Raw genomic sequence first — 22769 nt, forward strand, 5'->3', positions numbered from 1 at the left:
ACAAATGATATCTTCATTCCTCATTCCAATTAATGGTATGTTTTGACATATGCCAATGAAATAGTCGTTTAAGTAAAAAGAGGGCACTAACAACAAAAAAATGTAAATCTGAAGCCAGGGATTCCTGATCAAATAAAATCCAACTGTAGAAAGGAAATGAGGGAATATGGCAGTGATTAGATCTACTGCCACCTATTACTCAAGGAAAGGGACACAGAAGAGGTTTTTTTTTAATGACCAAACTTTTCCTAAAAATGTTATCTGTGTATTTTTTATAAACAGCCTAAAGATAAAAAACCCTAAAGTTTGAGAAACATGCTCTGGGTAATTCAGATCCTTTTCCAAAATGCTTCCCAAGCAAGAATCAACCTCCTCATCTATCAGTTCTGAGCTCAGGCTTCTCTTTGATAATTCTTGGCCAGAGTTAAAAGGAGAATGAACCCCAGCTTGGCAATGATGCCATCTAATATGTTCCAAGTAAAGAATAAGAGTCCCAATAAGGAACTCACAAATGGAGAAATGATTCAGAACCGAGTTCTGCTCCAAATGGCTGAGCAATGGCCAGAAGATCATTCTACAAGAGTATGGGAAGTGAGCAGTGCACCAAACCCTCCCAGTTGATCTCTGCTATCTTGATCCACCTCTAATCCTCACTTAATCCTGAGAAAGCACCTATTTTCTAGATAAAATATGACCTCCCGCCCCCATCCCCCAGAGCCCATAGAAGGAATAACCTATTGTTTTAGAATCCTTAAGAAAACAGAACACAGAAAAGTTACAAAAATAAATGTATATTTGTTAGGAAAAAAAACCCAATGAAGAATGAACTCTGGGGTACTTGTATGACCCTCAGTGGTGCATATGTCATTTAAAAGATAGTAGAAACAGCTGTGTGAATGGCTGAAGAACATGGACATCATCCTGGGTCATGGTGCTGCCCCCAAGCAGGGGACAGAAATGAAAGTCTAAGCTCTCTTCCAGGGCCACTGGTGGCAAGCATGAATGGCTAGTCTATGTAAACTGTTTGGCCCTCCCTGGCTGGTTTCTGTCTTTGCCCACCACCAGAATCTACAGCCATTGCTCAGTTACAAGAGCTACATATCCTCAACACTCCATTTATAGGCAAGTTCCTCAATAGCTTTCTTGCCGGCAAGTCTGGCAAAACGCTTCTCCTCAAAGCCATTGGACCTGAAAAGTAGAAGAGATATAGTAATTAACAGGATACATTAGATACAAGGATCTGTACAAGTCATTCTAGGGGAAAACCCACAGAAAAGTCCTGACTCCCTAAAGGACCTTTTAAAGGGAAAATATAAAACTGACATATGCAACACATAAACACACATTTGAAAAAAAATATGATTCAATAGATCAGAAACATGTCATGTGGAAAAGGTAAAATGATTAAAATGAAGTAAAACTGGTTAAAAAAAAAAAAGCTAAAGGCAGGTGAGCTTATAATGACTGCATCTGCATTCCAATCATTAGTATATTCAATGTATCCTCTTTTTCTGTCACATCTATAACCTTACATAGTGATGAAGAGATTTTATAATGTCTAATTATAGGCCTGAAGTTAACAGAAAACAGAGTTAAGTGACAAGTATGAGAGTTTTAGGAACAAGTGAAAACTAGGGAATCTACTGAAAAAGTTAAGATAAGCTGGCCACTAATGGGGTAAAGAACAACTAGCTCAGGTTGTGAGGGGGCCTAAATAACTCAAGGGATGTGCTTATATCTGGAGAAGTAAAGAGAAATTACAGTGTCCTAAGGAGCAGAAAGCTAAAAAACTAGGATGGCAGCAAAAGGAAGAAAACTCTAAAACTGCACTATATATAAATTGTCTCTATTTTGTACTCTAAAATTCCTCTTCTCAAACTTGCAACAAAGTCATTGCCTAACCTTTAAACTGGTGCTAAGCAAAATGTCATCACTGAGAAGTAATAAACAGAACCAAAAGACCAGAATGGCCATGACTAAAAAAGTGTCTTTTCCCAAATCTTTGGCTGCTGACAGGGAAAAATGGACAGAAAGCATTACAGAAGACCATTAGTTCAAAAAGTATTTAGGGTTAGGGTTCTCTTCGTATTTCACTACAGAACAAGAAATGTTTAGAAAAAGAAAGATGTATTCCGAGAATAGGGGATGATAAGGGAAGAAAAGGAAAGAGAAGAAAGGAAAGGGGAGGGGAGGGAAAAAAGGAAAGAAAAAGGGAAGGAGGAGTGGGAAAGGGAAGGATACAGGAAGAGAGAGATTTTAAACACTAAGTGCCATGCACTTGGGATATGAATTTATAGCTGAAATAGAATATGAGATTGGGTATAATAAAAGATGGACAAGAACAGGACCTATAATTTTACTGATATTGAAAACTTCCAAATGCGAGCATTTTCTCTGCAACTTAGTCTTGAGAGTTACCCTGAAAAGGTTTGTTTAAGTGACTTGCTCAGGGTCACATAACCAGGATATAACTGAAGTGAACATATTTTGAACCCAAGTCTTTAGGCTTCAAGGCTAGCTCTATCCACTATGCTAAAGAGCCTCTCAAAAAATAAAAATAAAGCCAGGTAAGCTAAGGCCAGGACAGCTTGAGTGAAGTCGCAGGAAAAATACAGATAACTTAGTAGATGTGGAATAATTAACTGGGTTTACCTGTCCACACCATCCCAGCGATACCCAGGCCAGATATTGAATCTGTTGAGGGGAGGTGCAGGGCCATTGTAGCGAGGCTTTTCTAAAGAAAAAAAGAGAGGACTTGGTCTCAAGTTCATTCCAACCCCTAGAGCTGTTTCCAATAGTGATGAAAAGTACGTCTAATTTATAAAATACTTAAGGCTTAACAAGACATTTTTCTCAGCTCTGTGTGATAAGAAGGTAGTACAAATTTCATAAAACTGAAGCTCATCCAAGGATATGCCCACGGGTTACATGGCTACTGAATTCTAGGGCTAGAATTCAAACTCAGGTCTGACTCCAAACCTCCAGAGTCCCTTCCATAATACTATGTAGCCTTTTCTACAAAGAAAACATTTCTGTGCAGGAATCTGTTTCTAATGGAACCCATAAGATCAGAACACTTGGGCTAAAGACTAAGCATGAAAAGGGAATATGACAAAGGAGATAACTTTTAAGTAATGTCATCTCTATGTGGGCTAAACCATCACTGGTAACTAAACAATAGTTAAGTCTACAGTTGACCTTTAAGAATGAGGCCATATGACAATCTTGGCTCCACCATTCTGAAATGATTCTTTTCCCATATTCTGCTCTCTGCTCTATCCCCTCCAAACCCTAAGAAGCCTCACCTTTCTTATCCTTGTTCTCCTTGGCCTTATTCTTCTTAATGAAATCAGCCATGGGGTCACCCTCCCTCTCCTGCTCTCGGAGCATCTGATCCAGGTCCTCATCATTGATGTAACGGGCCAATGGCTTCTGCATCTCCTTTATTGCGTCTTCTACATTCTGTTGCTGCTGTCGGCTCTGGGCAAGGCTGAATAAAGAAAAGCAAGAACCTCTGGTAGACCATCTATCATTCTTTATCCTAAATGATAATGGAAATGCTCTATTCTACTTGAAGCATTTCCTCAATTCAAAATGCTATCTTTTCTCAGCATCCTTGAAGACAGGAGATGAAGCTGCTACTAATCCACCTGTCAGCAGAGAAGTAAAATTGGCTCTATCCAATCTCTACAATGAAACTCAAGGGCTTCTCTTACCCCTTTCCCCACTGAGCATACTGCTCATTTTTCTCTGACTCCTCCTCTTCTTTTCGTCGTTGCTCTAATCGTTCCAGCTTCAGGTCCCTCTTGCGGCCAGACTTATCTCGAAAAATGGTTTCAGCATTTTGGAATTCAGCTAAAAAAGACACAAAGCACAATTTTCCTTTTTTAATCTAAATGCATCAAAATTAAAACTTCTTTTAGAAATGTGAAGAGAAGAAAAGTGTCCTAACTTTAAAAGGGAAAAATAACAGCTCAGGGCCCTGAAGTTAGAGAAGAAATAACTTTAGAGCTGGATCACAGAGCACTACTGTCAATGATAGACCTAAGAAATGATATCATGGGAAAGAAGGGAAAGAACCATTCATTAATGGTTCAAGTAATATATTAAAAACCAGAGCTTAAATCCTATGTCAATTAACAGACCAAAAGACGACTAAGAAGCTTTGTAAGCTTGGATCAGCCTACTAGTCTCCAAGTTTTTACCTTCCAAATGTTTGGTTTCTTGGTCCTGCTTCCTCAGCTCCTGCTGCTCTCTCCTTACATCAGACACCAACCCAGTTTTGGCCCCAGAAAACATCTGCGCAGCCTGAGCAATTGAAAGGGGGTACCACAAATGAATGAGACAGCATACTTTCCCAATAGGCACATTACCAGAGGAACTCAAAACATACAGTTATATTTTAACTAGATTACCACAATGACTAGGGAACAAATATTCTGGGAAAGGAATGTGTTAATTTTCATTTTATACCTTCAATACAGATCACAGATAAAAAAAGAAAAGAGAATGGAAACAAAATCTAAAATGAGAAGTTTTGTGGAGAAGTAATGATTTTACAAGTTTTATGAGGAGATAGAATCTTAAACTAAGCAACTAGTTTACTAAAGGAATAACAAATAGTAGTAATTCTCATTTACCAAGTACTAAACTTATTAGCTGGAGAAGGGACTTAAGTTCACTTTTTTAAAGCTGGTCAGAAACCTATACCATGAACAAAGAGAGTTTACACTGCTATAATAATCCACTTATAATGATAAACCCCGCTATTTGTGGTTCTGAAAACTGCAAACGATACCATCACAAATGATATGGTCATTAAAATCTTTTATCAGTTATTTTTTTCAAAGCGACCACCTGACTCAAAAATCTAATATAAGGTAATTATTGATACCCTTCAGTAGCATATTAAATTTGCACAATATTGACTGCTTCAAGAATTAATATGGAACAGATAGATAAAATTTCAGTGATTTGATCAAAATAAATGCTTTACTTCATTCATTCAAATAGGTGGTTAGAGTTTCTTGATCTATATAGTCTTCTAAAGTACAGAGCAGGAGAAGAGCTCAAAAAGCTCTAGGTTGATTTTATTATATGCTTAAAAAGCAAAGCAAGTTGCACATTAAATAGAGACCTATGGTCTTATGAACAATCCTCTTTTTCATTCAACTGTGTATCTGTTAAATTTAGAAAAAAAAATTACCCCAAATTAAAATACAGGGCCAGATCTGCTCCTAAAAGACAATAAAAATTCTCCAGAAATGAATATAAACTGCTTGCATTTATGTTTTTCCTCCCGGGTTATTTATCCCTTCTGAATTCAATTCTCCCTGTGCAACAAGAAAACTGTTTGGTTCTGCACATATATATTGTATCTAGGATATACTACAACCCATTCAACATGTAAAAGACTCTTGCCATCTGGGGGAAGGGGTGGAGGGAGGGAGGGGAAAAATCGGAACAGAAATGAATGCAAGGGATAATGCTGTAAAAAATTACCCTGGCATGCATTCTATCAATAAAAAATTATTTAAAAAAAATTCTCCAGAAAGAAATAGCATATATCCCCGAGTCATTAAAATCTACTAGATTTTACTCTTTTTAAATGAAGTTTAACAAATTCTTATTAGCACTTATTCCAATCACCTCACCCCAAAATTACTTGGTAAATACTTTGCATTGACTCATCAATCAAGCAACAAGCATTTATTAAGACCCTATTACATGCTAGTTACTGAACGAGGAGACAGGATAATGAATGGAAGAATGAAACCATCCTAACTCGCGATGAATTTACATTCTCTTGGAAGCAACAAGCACATATAAAAATAAACAGCTTAAATGTAAAGTTAATGCAAAAGAAGTTGAAAACAAGGTAATTTGGGAAGGATGTTACTTTCAGTTGGGAAAATCATGATGGACTGTTTCAACTGCATCTTAAAAGAGCAGAAAGTTATTCTGAGACAAAAGCAAAGAAGTAGTACATTCCACGCATGCAGGACAGACAGTGCAAAGGCATGAAACAGGAAGGAGAAATCTCATTAGTGAGCAACAGACAGAAGATCAGTTTGCCTGGAACATAGTTTGGAAGGAAGAATACATCCAAAAAGACTGGAAAGTTGGGCTAGGATCAAGTTGTGAAGGGCTTTAAAAGTTAAAAGAGAATTTTACATTTTATCTCAAAACCAAGAGGAAGCCACTGGAAGTGATTAAGGAAGCAAGCATTTATTAAACACCTACTGTGTACCAGGCATTGTGCTAAGCATTTTACAAATATTTCATTTGATCCTGATTAGTATTATCTCCATCTTATAGCTGAGGAAACTAAGGCAGAGTTAAATGTAGGATTACAAAAAATCAGAAAGAACAGACTATCCAAGAGGAAAAGGTAGTCAACAGAATCAGGTACAGCAAAGAGATCATGAAGGGTTAAGGGGGAAAAAAAAACCTATCAGATATGATCATTTAGAAATCATTGGTAACTTAAGAAAAATTAGTTCTTGGTTAAATGCTTGGGTCCCGACCTTTTCGCAAAAGGCTGAGTGAAAGGAGAAATGCAGGCAACTGGGGATAGATAACTTTTTCAAATAGTCTCACTGAGGAAGGGAGGAGACACATAAGAGGATAGCTTGAGGTGGCAACTAAGTCTGGTGAAGGTTTAAGAATGGAGACAACTATGTAGGCAAAGAGGCAGTAGGGAAGGAACCAGCTGATAAAAGAAAGATGAAGATTCAAAAGAGAGGAGAGAAGATGCAATCTACTGAAGAAGATGGAAGAAGGAAACAAATGCACATGAGCACTTGCTCTGGCCAGGAGAAAGGCTAGTTTAAGGAGTTTTGAGATTAAATAAAAAAATGGAAGAAGGAACTCAAATCAAATGATCCTACTTTTTTCAGTAAAATAAGAGATAAGTTCCTTCATATGAGAAAAGAAATAAGATCTAGCAAGCTTGAGAAAGGAAAAAAAAGTTTAGAACAGAGTATGTTCTACTGATGAAAAGTGAGCTAGGGAATCCATTAGAAAGGAATACAAGGACACTTATTACAATGAGATTGGGATTGGTTATCTTGAATTTAAAATATGCCCAACCATCATGAGAAAGAGATTTCTTCCAGTGTCATAAAGCAGGTCCACAAGGAGGAGCAAAGGAGGTGAGTGATAGTGGTAATCCAGAGCTGAGGTCTAGCAAAAGAATAACACCCAGAGGTGAGGGAGACAAGAGATTCAAGAGCAAAAGTATAGAGTTGAAATGACTAACTCATTATTAAGGTGAGATTGGACAGGGAGGAAAATGAAGTCAGAGCAAAAGCAATGGCCTAAGACAGTACTGAGATGTGGAAAGAATGAAGGTCTCAATAAAGGGGAAGAACAAGTATAAGAGGAGGGCTGCACGTGGAAAGGTCTTTCAGGAACGTGGAACAGTTTTGGATACTGATTCAGGTGAAGTGATGGAAGTCTAAGGAGGATGCAGAAATAGGAGTATGTAGAAAGCCCTCAAGGAGCATTTATATGGATTTTTTAAATAGATTTTTATTTACAAGATATATATGCATGGCGGGGAGAGGGGGAGCAGCTAGGTAGCTCAGTGAATAGAGCATCAGCCCTGAAGTCAGGAGAACCTGAGTTCAAATCTGGCCTCAGACACTTAACACTTTCTAGCTGTGTGATCCTAGGCAAGTCACTTAACCCCAATTGCCTCAGAAAAAAAAAAAAAAAAGATATATGCATGGATAATTTTTCAGCACTAACAATCGAAAAATCTTTTGTTCCAATTTTTCCCCTCCTTCCCCCTACCCTTTCCCCTAGATGGCAGGTAGACCAATACATGTTAAATATGTTAAAGTAATTTACATGATTTTAATGTTCCTTAGTAGAAGGGCATTGAACTGTTTCCCTCCAGTATCTTGACAATTTCCATTTAGTCTTTTTATCCCAGTATGTGGCAAAGAAGTGGGCACAAATATGCTTGGCACATAGTAAGTATTTAATAAATACTTGCTGAATGTCACTGAACTTTTTGGAATAAAATTCCTTTACTATTATCCTATTTTATCCTAACTATCCAGATTCTGTCTAGCTCTTCGGTACACCAAGGCCCTGTTTAACCTGGAGAATTCCTGAGTTCCTGGAATTAACAGAGGCTAGGTTTTCCAAAGTTCCCTCACATTAGATGCCAGTCTTCAGGCTCTAAAAACTAAATTCTGTAAGTCAGCAAGTAATTATATAGCATTTTAGTCATGAGTAGCTTTGGGGGCTCCCTAAGTTAGAATGACAGATCTAAGAGGGTATAAATGTCAAAGATGCTTGGAAAAATCACCTTTTTGGGCTGGGTTAAGATGAACTTTGTCATTAGCAATGACTATAATGACTCTAAAGATGCTTCCTATCTTAAGAATTCTTATTCAGATATTTTATCTATGCCTTTATACATATACATACACACACACACACACACACACACACACACACGTACATATACATATATATAAAATTATATTATGTATATATCTATAGATATAACATTTATTAAGCCTATCTACAATGTGAAATATAGTGGTAGGTGCCAAGAAAGGCATGAGGATAACTAAAAGGACCTTGTGCTTGGAGTTAGTAAACTAGCCTTAGTTACTACATCTTCCAAGTCTTTCTGTATTGGCTAACTTATTGGTTATGTTTTGTTTAGTTGGCACTTAAATGGCCCAGAAGAAGCCTGTGCATGGAGAGGGGGTAATTACACCCCTCAAAAAAATCACCTTTGCTCCAGAAGATGGATTCCTTCGAGGTGGAGAGAGATCTGAATCAGAAGATTTGGCTTTCTGCTTCCTTCTTGGTGGGGAGAGGTCCGAGTCAGAGTCTCGTTTCTGCTTGTTCCGGGGAGGAGATAGGTCTGAATCTGAGTCCTGCTGGTTGCTCTTTGCAGGAAAAGAAGAATCTATATCATGCTTCTGGTGTTTCTTGGTTGAAGAGTTTATCTGGAATTTCCTATGGCTAGGAGAAGAGTCTAGAAATAGAGAAACACTTTGATCACTCCAGAATAATTCAAAAATAATTTTCACTTTGTCCAGATTGTGCTTTAAAGATGAGTTAAAACTTCCTTCTCTAGGAACAAGTTTGTCCCAATGAGATTCTACTTTTTGTGGAGGAATTATAACTAATGTGAATGCCCAAACCACAAAACACGAGAGGGAAAAAAGACAAGTCTTTCAAAGACAAGTGGAAGATTGGGATTCGTGATATAATGTTTGTTTCCAAGTCTATGACAGTGTTAGATGTCAAGGTCCTTTAGTCAGATCAGTTTTCCCTATCTGTAGAGTGGAGAAAACAACGCTAAAGTATTTCACAAGAATTTTATAAATGTTATGGATTCCTAGAAAATGGCTTTGAGGTTTCCAGGACTAAGAAAATCAAAAAAGTTTGAAGTACTTTAAGTCAGAGGTTGAACAAGGGAAAGAGTAAGTAATTTCACTGTATAGGATTAAATCTTACTCTTTTACCACAAATACCATTCTTTAAGAAGATGTATGCACAATAAACTTCTCAGGGTTTTATTTTGGGAATGAACATTCTTTAGTTCCCAGGTATTCAAATCTCATTATTAAAGATTATGAACGTTTAAGGTGATGAACAAGGTCTTTGTCCTCAAAGAGGTTAAAATCTAGTATTAAAATGAATTACTATCCCTCTAAGGGCTTTCTTCACTGGCTATATAGCTATAATTATATACTATATTATATGTGATCTAGAGGAGTTCATTTTCAGGGAGAGGTGACAATTTGAATTCTGAAATCCTCACCTTTCCAGGAGGCTGACTCCTTTCCTGAAAGTCTCCTGACCTCCAGTCATATCAAATTGAGTGTTCCATAGACATCTCAAAATCAATGTGTACAAAATAGGATTCATCTTTACCACCACTTACCACCCAACACACACTACTCGCCAACCTTCCCACTACCGTCCAGGCCACCACTATTCTCCCAGTCACCCAAGTGGGTAGCCGTGGTGTCACCTACCATTTACTCACACTAACCCCATATAATCTAGCTGCTGCTAAGTCTTTTCATTTTTATCTCCACAACACCTCATCCAAACATCCCCTTCTCTCCTCAACACTGGCACCATCCTGGTATAGATCCTCATCACTTCCAACTCCAACTACTGCCAGTCTAGTGAGTCTTTCCACCTCAAGTCTCTAGCCCCATTCCAATCTTCCACTCAGTTGTCAGTTTTCTTCCTAAAACACAGATCTGGGATATTCTCTGTCTCTGTCTCTCTCTCTCTCTCACACACACACACACATACACACCCTACTTAATAAACAACAGTTTTATTATTGTTACAGTGGTTTCCTATTATCTCTAGAATCAAATATTAAAATACTCTATGTGGCTTCTACTACCCTCAATGTAATCTACTATCCAACAACTCACGCCTTCTTGCTGTTTTCCAACATAACTCTCCATCTCCTGATTATCTTTTCACTTGCTATGCTTCCCTCCCTCCACCTGGCATACTCTCCTCAGTTTTACTTTTCTGGTTTCCTTCAAGACTCAGCTCAAAAATCACCTGATACAAAAGGACCTTCCCAGCAGCCCCACTAGCACCTCCTTTTTGTCTTCCCTCTTAAAACATGACCTTCTTGAGCACAAGACCTGGGTTTTTGCCAATTTTGTTTTCCCAGTATTTAGCCCAAGAACTAGTTTAATAAATATTGACTCACCAAAGAAACAAAAAGGTCAGAAGAAAGTCTGGAACATAAGGCACTCACCTCTGGAGTTATGGAGCTGTTTCCCTGGCCTAGGAGAGGAAGGTGATTGATTTTTAACTTGAGAAGATTCATCCCCATGTCTACTGCTCTTCTCCTTCAGACTAAGAGAGGACTTAGCAGGGTCTTTACTAGACAGTGAATGACAAACCTCAGGAGCTAAATCTGAAAGCTGAGAATGGAATCTCCTGGGTGGTGATAAGTCTGGAGAGTCATGGCGGGTCCTCCTGGGAGGTAAAGAGTCTGGGGAGTCGTGATGGATTCTCCTGGGGGGTGAGGAGTCTGGGGAGTCATGACGGGCCCTCCTGGGGGGTGAGGAGTCTGGGGAGTCATGACGGGCCCTCCTGGGGGGTGAGGAGTCTGGGGAGTCATGACGGGCCCTCCTGGGGGGTGAGGAGTCTGGTGAATCGTGCCGGGCCCTCCTGGAAAGTGAAGAGTCTGGGGAGTCACGATGGGCCCTCCCAGGGGGCGAGGGATCTGGTGAATCATGACGAGCCCTCCTGGGAGATAAGGAGTCTGGGGAGTCATGACGGGCCCTCTTTGCAGGTGAAGAATCTGGCGAATCATGACGGGCCCTTCTAGGAGGTGAGGAGTCTGGAGAGTCATGACGGGTCCTCCTCGGAGGTGATGTGTCCGGGGAGTCATGACAGACCCTCTTTGCAGGTGAAGAGTCTGGGGAGTCGTGACGAGCCCTCTTGAGCGGAGACAGATCTTGCTTTTGTTCTAAACACAAAGCATAAAGTCAGCACTACACAGACCACTGGCCTCCAACACTAGTTAGACCTCCCCAGAAGTAGCTGTCTCAAAACTGCGCAGAAAATCTCAAAGATCAATATCCTTGTATTGCTCAAGGATAGTGAGCCAGCACCCAGGATGGCAAAAGTAAGCTGAAACTTTCTCAAGAAAAAGAAAATTCCTATGAATACAGAAAGTACAGAGTCAGATATTTATTTTGGGGATTGATCCATATAATCCTTATCTGTCTTTTGTGGGGCAGGGAGGGGAGGGAGTAGCCTAATAAGATCGTGTCAAGTTGATAGTTTCTCACTATTCAGTTCATTCCAGGCCTCCCAGAAGAGTGAGGAGTCTGAGATTCTCCAACTTCCAAAGGCACAGTGTAAGTGAGGTGGGATAGAATGGGACCAGGATAGCTAAGGTGCTTCAATGGCTCTGCTCAGCAACTCCTTCTTTGGGACCTACTCTGAGTGGTGCCCCAGTTAATACACTATAGAAATTGCACAGTCCTTTACTCTAGCAAATACATTCATTTCAGATTCCACCCAGAGAGAGACCTCAGACACCCAGGAGAGGAAGTGGGGCCAGAAGCAGATGTGCTTTCTGAAGCTGTGTTCTGCAGTCTCTTCCAGAAAGCCCTACAAGCAGCTACACCCAGCCTAGACCTTTAGGTCTGCCCTATGACTTAGCACTCACCTCCTAAGAGCTTCCATTTATTACTGGTCCGGAATGCCTCCATTTGCTTCACTTCTTCTGGGCGTTCATCAATAAATTCAGCCACCTGGGAAAAAAATCAGGCTTGAGTAGTCAAGAAGATCCCACTACAGAGTCAAAAGTGACTTGGAAAGATTGAGACAAGGAACTTCTCCACCCCAATACACATGATAGTGAAAAAATCTCCCCTTCTCAGGATTTACTGTTCCTCTGGTTCCATAAACAACTTGTCATTGGCCTAGTTTAATTACAGACCCTCCACTGTCTAATGAAGTACCCAAAAGAAAAAGGCAATTTGTTCCATCACAAGTCTTTTTTAACAACCTGTCAAGTTCCACACTATCTATTTCTGAGCTAAAAGATGAACATACTTTGCTCTTTCCTTTTCTTTCCAGTAGGATGGCCCAGGGAGCTCTCTTGACTCTCACCACTGGTTAAGATATAGGAAATACACTGCAATTGTCCAGTATATGTGGTAGTAATGCATCACCATTACAACTCATTTATACACCCTTCTTCTTAGGTACAAATAAAACCTGTTTTATTACAGGAGATAAAGACCATTGGAGGTACAAATTGTATGCAAGTAAGCAGCTAAAGGGCAACGAGGTGGCACAGTCATAAAAGCACCAGGTTTGGAGTCAGGAAGACTCATCCCTCCTGAGTTCAAATCTAGCCTCAGACACTTACTCACTGTGTGACCCTGGGCAAGTTACTTAACCCTTTTGCCTCAGTTTTCTCATCTGTAAAACAGCTGGAGAAGAAAATGGCAAACTATTCCAATATCTCTGTGAAAAAAATCCTAAAAGGGGTCACAAAAAGTCAGACATGATTGAAACCACTGAACAACAAAGGCAGCCATAAACACATTTTACAAATAGACTATGGCTGAGAGATGAGTGTCCTTGGTTTGAGATACTGCCTTCTAGGCATTTAAGTCTACCCAGGCCAGGGTCCTCTGAATATCTACCACAAGATTTTTTCTTCTGATTTTCTACAATATTTTCATATTTCCCAACTAGACATGTCATTATCATTCAGCTAAATTCAACAGCTCTGTGATCTTAATGATATGGGTACCCACAATGTTGCAGAATGCAATCCATCCATGCCTGCTTATACAGTGTCAGTCTTGTCCATGGAGGCCAATTCTTTTCTTTTTTTTTTAAACAATAATACCTTTTTATTTCTCAAAATACATGCAAAGATAGTTTTCAACAAACCCCTGCAAAGTCTTGTGTTTCCAATTTTTTCTCTCCCTTTCCATTTCCCCTCTCCCCTAGACAGCAAATAATACAATATAGGTTAAACAGGTGCAGTTCTTCTAAAAATTTTTCCTCATTTATCATCCATGAGGCTAATTATTTTCAACTTAACATATATGTCTTGATGCTCCATTATGTACTAAGTACTGGAAATACTGTTTCATGGGTTAAGATGATATAAAAGATACATCACATTCCTGTCTTCAAAAACCTTAAAATCAAGTCATAGGATAAGACAAGGAAACAAAAGTATCATCAGATAAAATTTGAAAGGTAGCATAAATGAAGTGTAAAAGGGTTATGGGGGTTCAAAAATGGGATAGAGTATGTCTGATTGAAGATAAATACAGAAGTCTTTATAGAATACTTGTCATATGAGCTACAGATTGAAATTTTAGTACAATTTTAGTTACTAGAGATAAAAGAAGGCACTCCTGGTAGAAGGAAGAAAAAAGGCATGATGGCAAAAAAGTACAGGACGGGTTTGACAAAGAATAATTTAATTTGGTCAACATGTAGACAGGACATAGTAAGAGATAATGCTGAACAGACAAATTAAAGCCACCTCTCCAAAGGCCTTGCCTACAAAGGTAATAGGTATACTTTTCCTATAAACACAAGAGCTTTCCTACAAGTTTTCAGAGAGACCCAGGCTAAGAGCTGTGTTTTAAGAAAGTTAATCTGGTTCTGAAATGCAGGATGAACTGGAGAAAATAGAGATTTAAGACAGGGAGACTAGTAAGAAAAAAGTCACTAGGCTAGTAGCAGGAGGAATTGAAAGAATAGTGAAGATGAGACCAGCACTGTAAAATCAACAGGTCTTGGAAGCATATGGAATATGGAAAGTGTGATGGAAGGAAGAATCAAAGATGATTTCAAAGGTTTGAGCCTGATTGACTATAAATGTGGTGGGACGAAGAATTGAAATATCAAAATTGGGAAGAGGAAGAAGTCTGTGGAAATGGAAATGATGCATTTTAATATATTAAGTCTGGGGTGTCCTATGATATCTGGGGGAAAGGGGAAGGAAGATGTTCAGCAGGAAATCAGAAATGCAGATTTTTAATCTCACCCGAAACACACCCCAAAAAAGATACAACTTCTCAAACTCTTTCAAATTTTGAAATCTTCTCATTCTGTAACTAGACACACCTAAAAGTGATTTAGAGAGCTATAGTTAAAACTAGAGAAACAAATAAGATTGCTAAGAAAAAAAATACAGAAACACAAAGGCTCAAAGGAAAATGCCAATTCTGTTTTGGAGATGAAATGAGGAATGTAGGAGCCATCTCCTCCATGAAGACTTTCCCCAGGTAATACTGCTCTCCGTTCCATCAGATTCTTTACTGAGCTACCCACAGATTATTTCATCCCAGTTAAATGACCTGAGAATATAGACTAGTTCTTTTGTTTCCTGTTGCCTTCTCTCAGTAAGGGCCTTATACATAATTGGCATTTAGTAAATGCTTGTTGAATGGAATGGAATTGAGAAAGAGAAAGAAGCTAGAAAGGAGAGCTGGGAGGAGCACCAGCCAAATTCAGTGTCAGGAAAATTAAGAAAGGAAACCATTTCAAGAAGGAAAGGAACTGTCAATATCAAATGCTGTGGAAAAGATAAAGAATATAAGGAATGAGAAAAAACTCCCATGATCTAGCAACTAGGAATTTAACAGTACAAGTTCACAGAGCAGACTTCAGTGTGGCAGGTGGGACAAAAGATGCAAGAGATTAATCAGTGAGAAGAGCAGAGCCAAAAGTGTGATGTTATAGGGAAAAAGAGGAAATGTGGACTTAACTAGGTAGCAACGACCAAAAAAGTATTTTATTTTTGTTTCTAGTTTTTTTTTTTTTAATTTTGTTTTTTAAGAACAGGAGAGTGCTAAGGAAGTTTGTAAGCAGAAGGAAAGAAGCTAATAAAATCGAAATACTTTAAACGGAAAATCAAGGAAAAGATGACTGATGAAGCAAAATTATAGGGCATAATTTTTTTTTAAAGTATTAGCATTCCTAAAGTGACCAAAAAAAAAAAAAGTGGGAGAGGATTAGCAATTCCAAATCCAGGGAAGCAGAAAAGAATAGAATAATACTATTAACAACAACTAACTTGTTTAAACTATCAACCTTGTGAGGCAGATAGTACAAATATTTTACAGATGGGAAACTGAGTCTTAAGTAACTTACCCATGGTCATACAACTACTGAGTTAACAGGGACAGGATTTGAATATGGGCCTCCATACCAACAAAGTCCAGCAGTAAGAGATTGAAAGAAATATTCCATTTTTAAAAACTGTAGAATATAAAATACTTGAGAGTCTAACTGCCAAAACAAACTCAGGAATTATGAACAGAACTACAAAACACTTTTCATGCAAATAAAGTCAGATCTAAACAATAACAAAATATTAATTGCTTATGGGTAGGCCAAGTCTATATTAAAAATTACAATTCTATCTAAATTAATTTACTTATTCAGTGTTATATCAATAAAACTTTAAAAAATTATTATACAGAGCTAGAAAAAATAATAACAAAATTCATCTGAAAGAATGAAAGGTCAAGAATATCAAGCAAATTAATGAAAACAAATGTGAAGGAAGGTGATTTAGCTGTACCAAATTTCAAACTGTATAATAAAGCAGTAATCATCAAAATTATCTGGTACTGGCTAAGAAATAGAAATGTGGATCAGTAGAATAGATTACAAGACATAGTACTAAATGATCATATAATCTAGTATTTGGTAAATCCAAAGTTCCAGGTTTGAGGACAAGAACTTACTAACAAAAACTGCTGGAGAAACTGAAAAATAATACGTAAGACACAAGATATAGACCAACATCTTACATTGTATACACCAAGATAAGGTCAAGATGGATATATGATTTAGATATAAAAAGTAATATAAATACAATAGGAAAACAAGAAATAAATTTTATCTGTCAGATCTTAAAAAAAAAGGGGGGGGGAGGGAATTTAGAACCAAAGATAGAGAATATGCTTGGATATAAAATGGAAACTTTTGATTATATTAAATAAAAAAATATATTTTACCAAAATCAATGCAACAAAGATTAGAAGGAAAGCAGAAAACTGAAAAATAAATTTTATAATTAAGTGTCTCTGACAGAGAACTCATCTCTTTGTCTGTCTCTCTTTCTCTCTCTTTCTCTGTTTGTGTGTGTATATATACACACATATATCCAGAGAAAAAGACATCTGAGTCAAGTTTATAAGAATACTAGTCATTCCCTGATTAATAAATGGTCAAAGGATATGAACAGGATGAAGAAAACATCACTAACTATAATCACATGAAAAAATGCTCTCACTACTGATTAGAAAAATGCAAATTAAAACAACTCTCAAGTGTTACCTCACATATATCAAAATTAGATAATATAATAGAAAAGGAAAATGAGAAATGGAGGAAATGTGGGAAAAATGAAACATTAATTCACTGTTGGAGTTGTGAACTGATCCAACCATCATGGAGAAGAATTTGGAATTATGCCCAAGGGCTACAGATCTGTGCATTTCCTTTGACTCAGCAACAGCACTACTAGATCTGTATCCCAGAGAGATCCAAAGGGGAAGAGAGAGAGAGAGAAAGAGAGAGAGAGAGAGAAGAGAGAGAGAGAGAGAAGGACCTATTTATACAAAGATATTTATAGCAAGCTCTTTTTCTGGTTGTCAAAGAATTGGAAATTGAGATTAAAACTGTGAGTATGGAAGAGTAATTAAAAGAAAATAATTTTTAAAAATAGAGTATGATAATACTTTAAGTTCTTTTTATCAATACAAAATATGTTTTATAAGGTTACTCTTACCAACTTGATTTATTATCATGTTATATACATACACGCTATGTAATAAGATATTTTACAGCTATTCTTTTTCCAAGAAATGTGTTTTTTCAACTTATTAATTTTCCTTGCCAAATGAACTATGCAAATAAAAAAATATTATCACACAAAAATCAATTGGGGAATGGCCTGAACAAGTTGTAGTATATGACCATGATAAAATACTATTGTGCTATAAAAAACGATGAGCAGAATGCTTTCAGAAAAAGCTGAAAAGACTTTCATGAACTGATACAAAGCACAATGAGCAGAACCAGAACATTTTACATAGTAACAACAATATTGTATAATGATTAATTGCCTTAGCAATTCTCGCCAATAAAATGATCCAAGACAATTCCAAAAGACTCATGATGAAAAATGCTATATACCTCCAGAGAAAGAACTGATGGAGTCACTGAAGGCAAACCGAAGCAAATTCAATACAAATTGAAATTTTAATTTATTTTTTCATGGGCTGTTGTTTTGGGGTTTTGAAGGTTTTTCCCTGTGTTTTCTTTTACATGATTAACATGGAAATGTGTTTTGTAAGACTGCACATGTATAACATATCAAATTGATCGCTATCTCAGGGAAGAGGGGAACAAAGAATATAGAACTCAAAATTTAAAAAAAATGAATGCTAAAAATTGTTTTTACATGTAATTGGGGGAAAATATTCACAAAAAAATTTTTTAAAAGGAAGAAGTCAAATGGCCACTTTGGTTTAGGTATACGTTAGACTAGGTAGTCTCCATAGTCCCTTCCACCTCTAAGATATACACACTATGAAATACCAAGCTCTAAGCTAGATCCCAGATCTAGTGACATTTTTCAATTCAACGCAAGAGACATCTGATAAATCAACTGCTCTGAGCAAGCAATGGTGTTGGCTAGTGAATCCACCAACATGAAATTCCTAAAAATTATCTATCCTTCTCCTTTGTTCTTAGTGGTTCCTTATTTTGCCCCTAAGATAAAACATAAACTATTGTTTGGTACTAAAATCTCTTCATCATCTGGCTTCAGGTTACTTTTCTAGGATTTGTTCACATCGCTCGCTCTCTCACTCTATATTCCAGCGAAACTGACTTTTCACTACCTCCATACATGGCACTACAGCTCCCATGACCATGCTTTGAAACAGACGTCCCTCCTGCATGGAACACACTCCCTCCTCATCTCCATCTAGTGAAATCCCTAGCTCTCTTCAAGCTTTAGCTCATGTCATCTTTGAGAAGAGGTTTATGCTGATTCTCCCAAATGTTAATGCTATTCTTACTAGAAATTATTTCTATTTACTATGATTCTGTTTTTCATATTGGCTGTTAACCCAAACATGCTTTCTCCTTCTTCTCCCACCCCAGTCATAATATGTACGCGGTTCTTAGAGGCAGGGATTGTTTCTCCTTTATTCCTGTATCTAGTCTTGCATCTGGCACATAACAGGCATTTAATTAATGTTAATTTGCTTGCTTGATGAATGAAAGAATGAAGGCACCAACTATTAAGTAATAAGATGAAAGCAAAAGTTTCTTAGCAGTTCAGTTATGTATGTTTTCTTCTATTTTTCTTTTTTTTAATTAAGTTATTTTTAATGCACATTGCTTTATGAATTGTGTTAGGAAAGAAAAATCAGAACAAAAGGGAAAAACTATGGGAAAGAGAAAAAACAAAAACAAAAAAGAAGTGAACACAGCATGTATTTTCTTCTATTTTTCAATGAAGAATTACAAACATGCCTCAGCCTAATATTAAATACAGCTTTGGCTGGCAAAAACACAGTGGGAAAGCTACTCCACTGTGATTGCTTCCTCATTGTTAGAAAGACGATGCTCTACAAACAATGAAAAGTATATATTACAATTATTCATTAATATTTTGTAATAGTTCTAAGCAAAGCACCATTCCTTCTCCATTTAACATTCACATACGGCATTGAAAGTAGGGCTCTTTACAATGACTGACCTTGGGGAAGTTGATCAATGTCTTTGAACCTATGTCATCTCATCTGTAATAAGAGTTAGACTAGGTAATCTCCTTTCTAGCTCTAAATTCTATGATCTTACAACCAAATGAAAGGAAATCTGCTTGAGGTAACCATAAATTCCTAAACCCTACCTAATTATTCTCAAACTTACCACAGGCAAATCTCCCTCATCTTCCTCCTCTTCTTTTTCTGCCTTAGTTGAAATATTTGCCCAGCTCACATCATCGTCCACAATCCTCATTCTAATGGAAAAAGTTGTAAGAAAAAGAAATATTTTCAAGGTGAGAATCCACAACACTTTAAAAGACTCAAATAGATATTTAAATAGAAATCAGAGGTGTGAGGGGATAGAGAATAGCCTCATTTAGTTTGTCCTTTCCCTACAAAGTCAACATCTCTAAGATTGAAGAATTTAGAAAAAGTTAACTGTAACTTTGAAAGAAACTGGGAATAGGATGGGACAGAAATTTCCAACCACAACCAGTGAGCTGTCTCCCATCTCCAAGACTGTCTGTCTCTCTCTCTCTCCCTCCTCCCCTCCCTGTCCTCTCTCTCTCTCCCCTCTCTCCCCCTTTTTTTCTTGTTTCTTTCTCCCTCTCCTCTCTGTCCTTCTCTCTCTCTCCCTGTCTCTCTCGCCCTCCTTCCCTCTCTTTCTCTTTCTCTTTTTCTTCATGTCTCTATCTCTCTCCCTCCTTCTTTCTCTCTCTTTTCCTTCCTCTCTCCTTCCCTCTCTCTTCCTCCCTGTATCTTTTTTTTTTTTTCATCCTCAGACTCAGGGAGGTAATAGAAGCTTTTCTTGAAAGAGATACTCAAGTGGTTTCCCATTTTTTTCAAGAGATCACTTTATAGATGAGGAAACTGAGGCAAGCAGGATTACTTGCCCAGGGTCACACAGAGCTAGTGAGTGTCTGGGACCTGACTGCAGGGCTGGCACTGTCTTCCTTAAACTTCCTTAGACTCTATCCCCTTTTTCCTGGCCCTGCTGCCACCTTGGCTCAAGCCCGCTTGGAGCTGCCTGACACAAGACTCCTCCTGACCAAGGCCATCCTCCAGTAGTCTTCCTAAAAGTGCTTGGTTGTGACTGGGAAAATTCCCTTTTCCTGTTTTTGCGTATAGTCTCCCCACATTAGATGCTAAGCTCCTCAAGGACAGAGACTGTCTTTCTCATAGTTTGTATAAATGTTCCCAATTTGTCCTGCATTTGTCTTCTCTTTCCATGGCTGCTTGCACGTCTTCCATCGTTAGATTAAACTAATGCTGCCTTTCATGTTATTACTTGCATCCCCACACTCAGCACAGCACCAGGCACTCCTAGGGTCTTACCAAGTGCTCCAGGAGCAGCAGGGAGGGGAGGGTAAGGCAGCTGGAGACCACAGCCCCGAGGCTGGGACAGAGCAGGCACCAGCTAGACTGAAGGGAGGGAACGTCCAGCCTGCAGGCGCTATGGAAAAGGCCCCCAAAATCACTTGGCCCGGCCTGCCAAGGCAACTACAGTTGCAAGCATCCCGTGAGGAGGGAGTTAATAAAATGTTTGACCAAATGGAGCAGGCTAATTTGGCCCGTGAATGATATTATAAATATCCAAATGGCCCTTGGTGGGAAAAAAGTTCCTCTGCCCCGACCGAGACACCGCCTGGAGCCCTGGCCATTGTCTGGCCAGGGACAGCTGCAACCAGGGCCTGGGTCTGAGGCACTTCCAAGCGTCTGCACACACCCCCTATATCGTACAAACACACCAGATACACACCCCCCACCAGACAACAAAACGTAGATACACACACTAAGTACACCCCTCTCCACATACACCTCCACGACACAATACACACAACCATTACACAACCACACCACACACACACCACACACACCCCACAGGCAACACAATATGTACAGCCATTACACAACCACACCACACACACACCATACACACCCCACAGGCAACTCAATATGTACAGCCATTACACACACACACCACACGCCTCTCCACACACAGACGCACCCAATACATACAACTATTACACACACACCCCGTACCCACCTCTCCACACAATACGTATAACCATTACACCTAACTACACCATACCTCTCCACACACCACACACGCATACATACACGCATCCTTAGCTCACCCTTTGCCTCCGGCACCAGTCTGCTTCGGCCGTTTCTTTCGGCGCTTACGACTAGCCTCCGACCCCGCATCGACAGCTGCTTCGGGCCCTGACAAGTAACGCTTCAAATACTCAGCTTTGGAGAGCGGCGGAGCAGCCGCCATGGCAGCGGAGGAAGCAGAAAAGAAGCGGAACCCGGCTACGGTATAGCGTGGGGGACAAATTTCCTGAAACGCAAAAGTGCCCAAGTTCGCTTCCGGGGGGTGGGGCTAGGAATCCCGGGGCCACTGAAAGCTCAAAAGCCCGAAAGGAACATCTGATTGGTGCCTGGCTGTGGGTGGGGCCCAGCCCGTGTAAGTCTTAGTGGGCCCTGGAAGCCGAAGCCAAAGCCAAGCCTCCCTGCGAAGGTGAGGCGCGGGGTTTGATGGGGAGACTGGGAGGAATGGAGAATGATGATGGGGACAGTGGGAAGAGAAGTGAGGGTCCTGACAACAGACACACGGGGAAATTAAGTCGACAGAAAAGGGCCCTGATTGGCTGAGAGTGAAGGGAGAAGGAAGTGTCTCCCGTGCAAACCTGTGTGAGATAAGTTAATTGGGAATGCCTCAAACAAATTTTTCCCCTCTATTCAGTCTTTTTTTTTTTTTTTAAACATTCACTTTTTTTAGTCCCAAATCCTGGCCCTCCAAGTCCCTCCCTCACCCAATAAGACAGCAACATCCACCCATTTTATGCGTGAGGTCATGCAAAACAATGTTGCCAAAAAATAAATGGTAAACGTATGCCTCAGTCTACACAAAAGAGTTCAAGTCCCCCCTTTCTAGAGGTGGCTAGTATTTTTCCTCATGATCAAAGGAGAAAATCTCAAAGGTAAAGTTAGACGTGATGAGCCTGAGGTACCAGGGGATATCGAAGTATTGATGTCTTGTAGAGGGAACTGATTCAGATTTATATGAATAAAAGCTATTCCACAGAACAGTCAAAGCACATGAATGGAAATCTAAATTATCAATCAACCATAAGAAAAAAATCCTCTAAATCACTAACAGTTATTGCAATGGCAAGGTGTTGAGATTGAGAAGGGGGACCCCAAAAGTCACAGATGGGTATCCCAAGGTGTCTCAAAAGAATTTGCAGGCTTGAATCCATCTCCTAGTCAAGGGGCTTGGGACAAGACAGCAGTTAGACAAGGAGAGGCAAGACAAGAACTCTATGGGGGGGAGAGGAAGAGGGAGGGAAGCAGCCAGCTAGGTGGGGCAATGGACAGAGCACCAGCCCTAAAGTTAAGAGGATTTGAGTTCAAAGCTCACTTCAGATACTTAACAGTTCACACTTCCTGACACTGGGCTTG

General features: G+C 39.0%; 1 protein-coding gene across 1 annotated transcript; it reads right to left on the bottom strand.

The window, feature by feature from the left end:
• Positions 1-775: 775 nt before the first annotated feature.
• BUD13 (BUD13 homolog) lies at positions 776-22300 on the bottom strand. The gene is made up of 10 exons (XM_051987022.1): positions 21440-22300; positions 19465-19555; positions 12197-12281; positions 10769-11488; positions 8757-9004; positions 4206-4308; positions 3717-3855; positions 3306-3490; positions 2653-2734; positions 776-1188 (listed from the first exon to the last, which is right to left on the bottom strand). The coding sequence occupies exons 1-10, from the start codon at positions 21580-21582 to the stop codon at positions 1095-1097; spliced, it is 1890 nt and encodes a 629-aa protein (XP_051842982.1). The 5' UTR covers positions 21583-22300; the 3' UTR covers positions 776-1094.
• Between the last annotated feature and the right edge of the window lie 469 nt (positions 22301-22769).

Source organism: Antechinus flavipes, chromosome 3 (genome assembly GCF_016432865.1).
Source record: "Antechinus flavipes isolate AdamAnt ecotype Samford, QLD, Australia chromosome 3, AdamAnt_v2, whole genome shotgun sequence".
Taxonomy (NCBI): domain Eukaryota; kingdom Metazoa; phylum Chordata; class Mammalia; order Dasyuromorphia; family Dasyuridae; genus Antechinus; species Antechinus flavipes.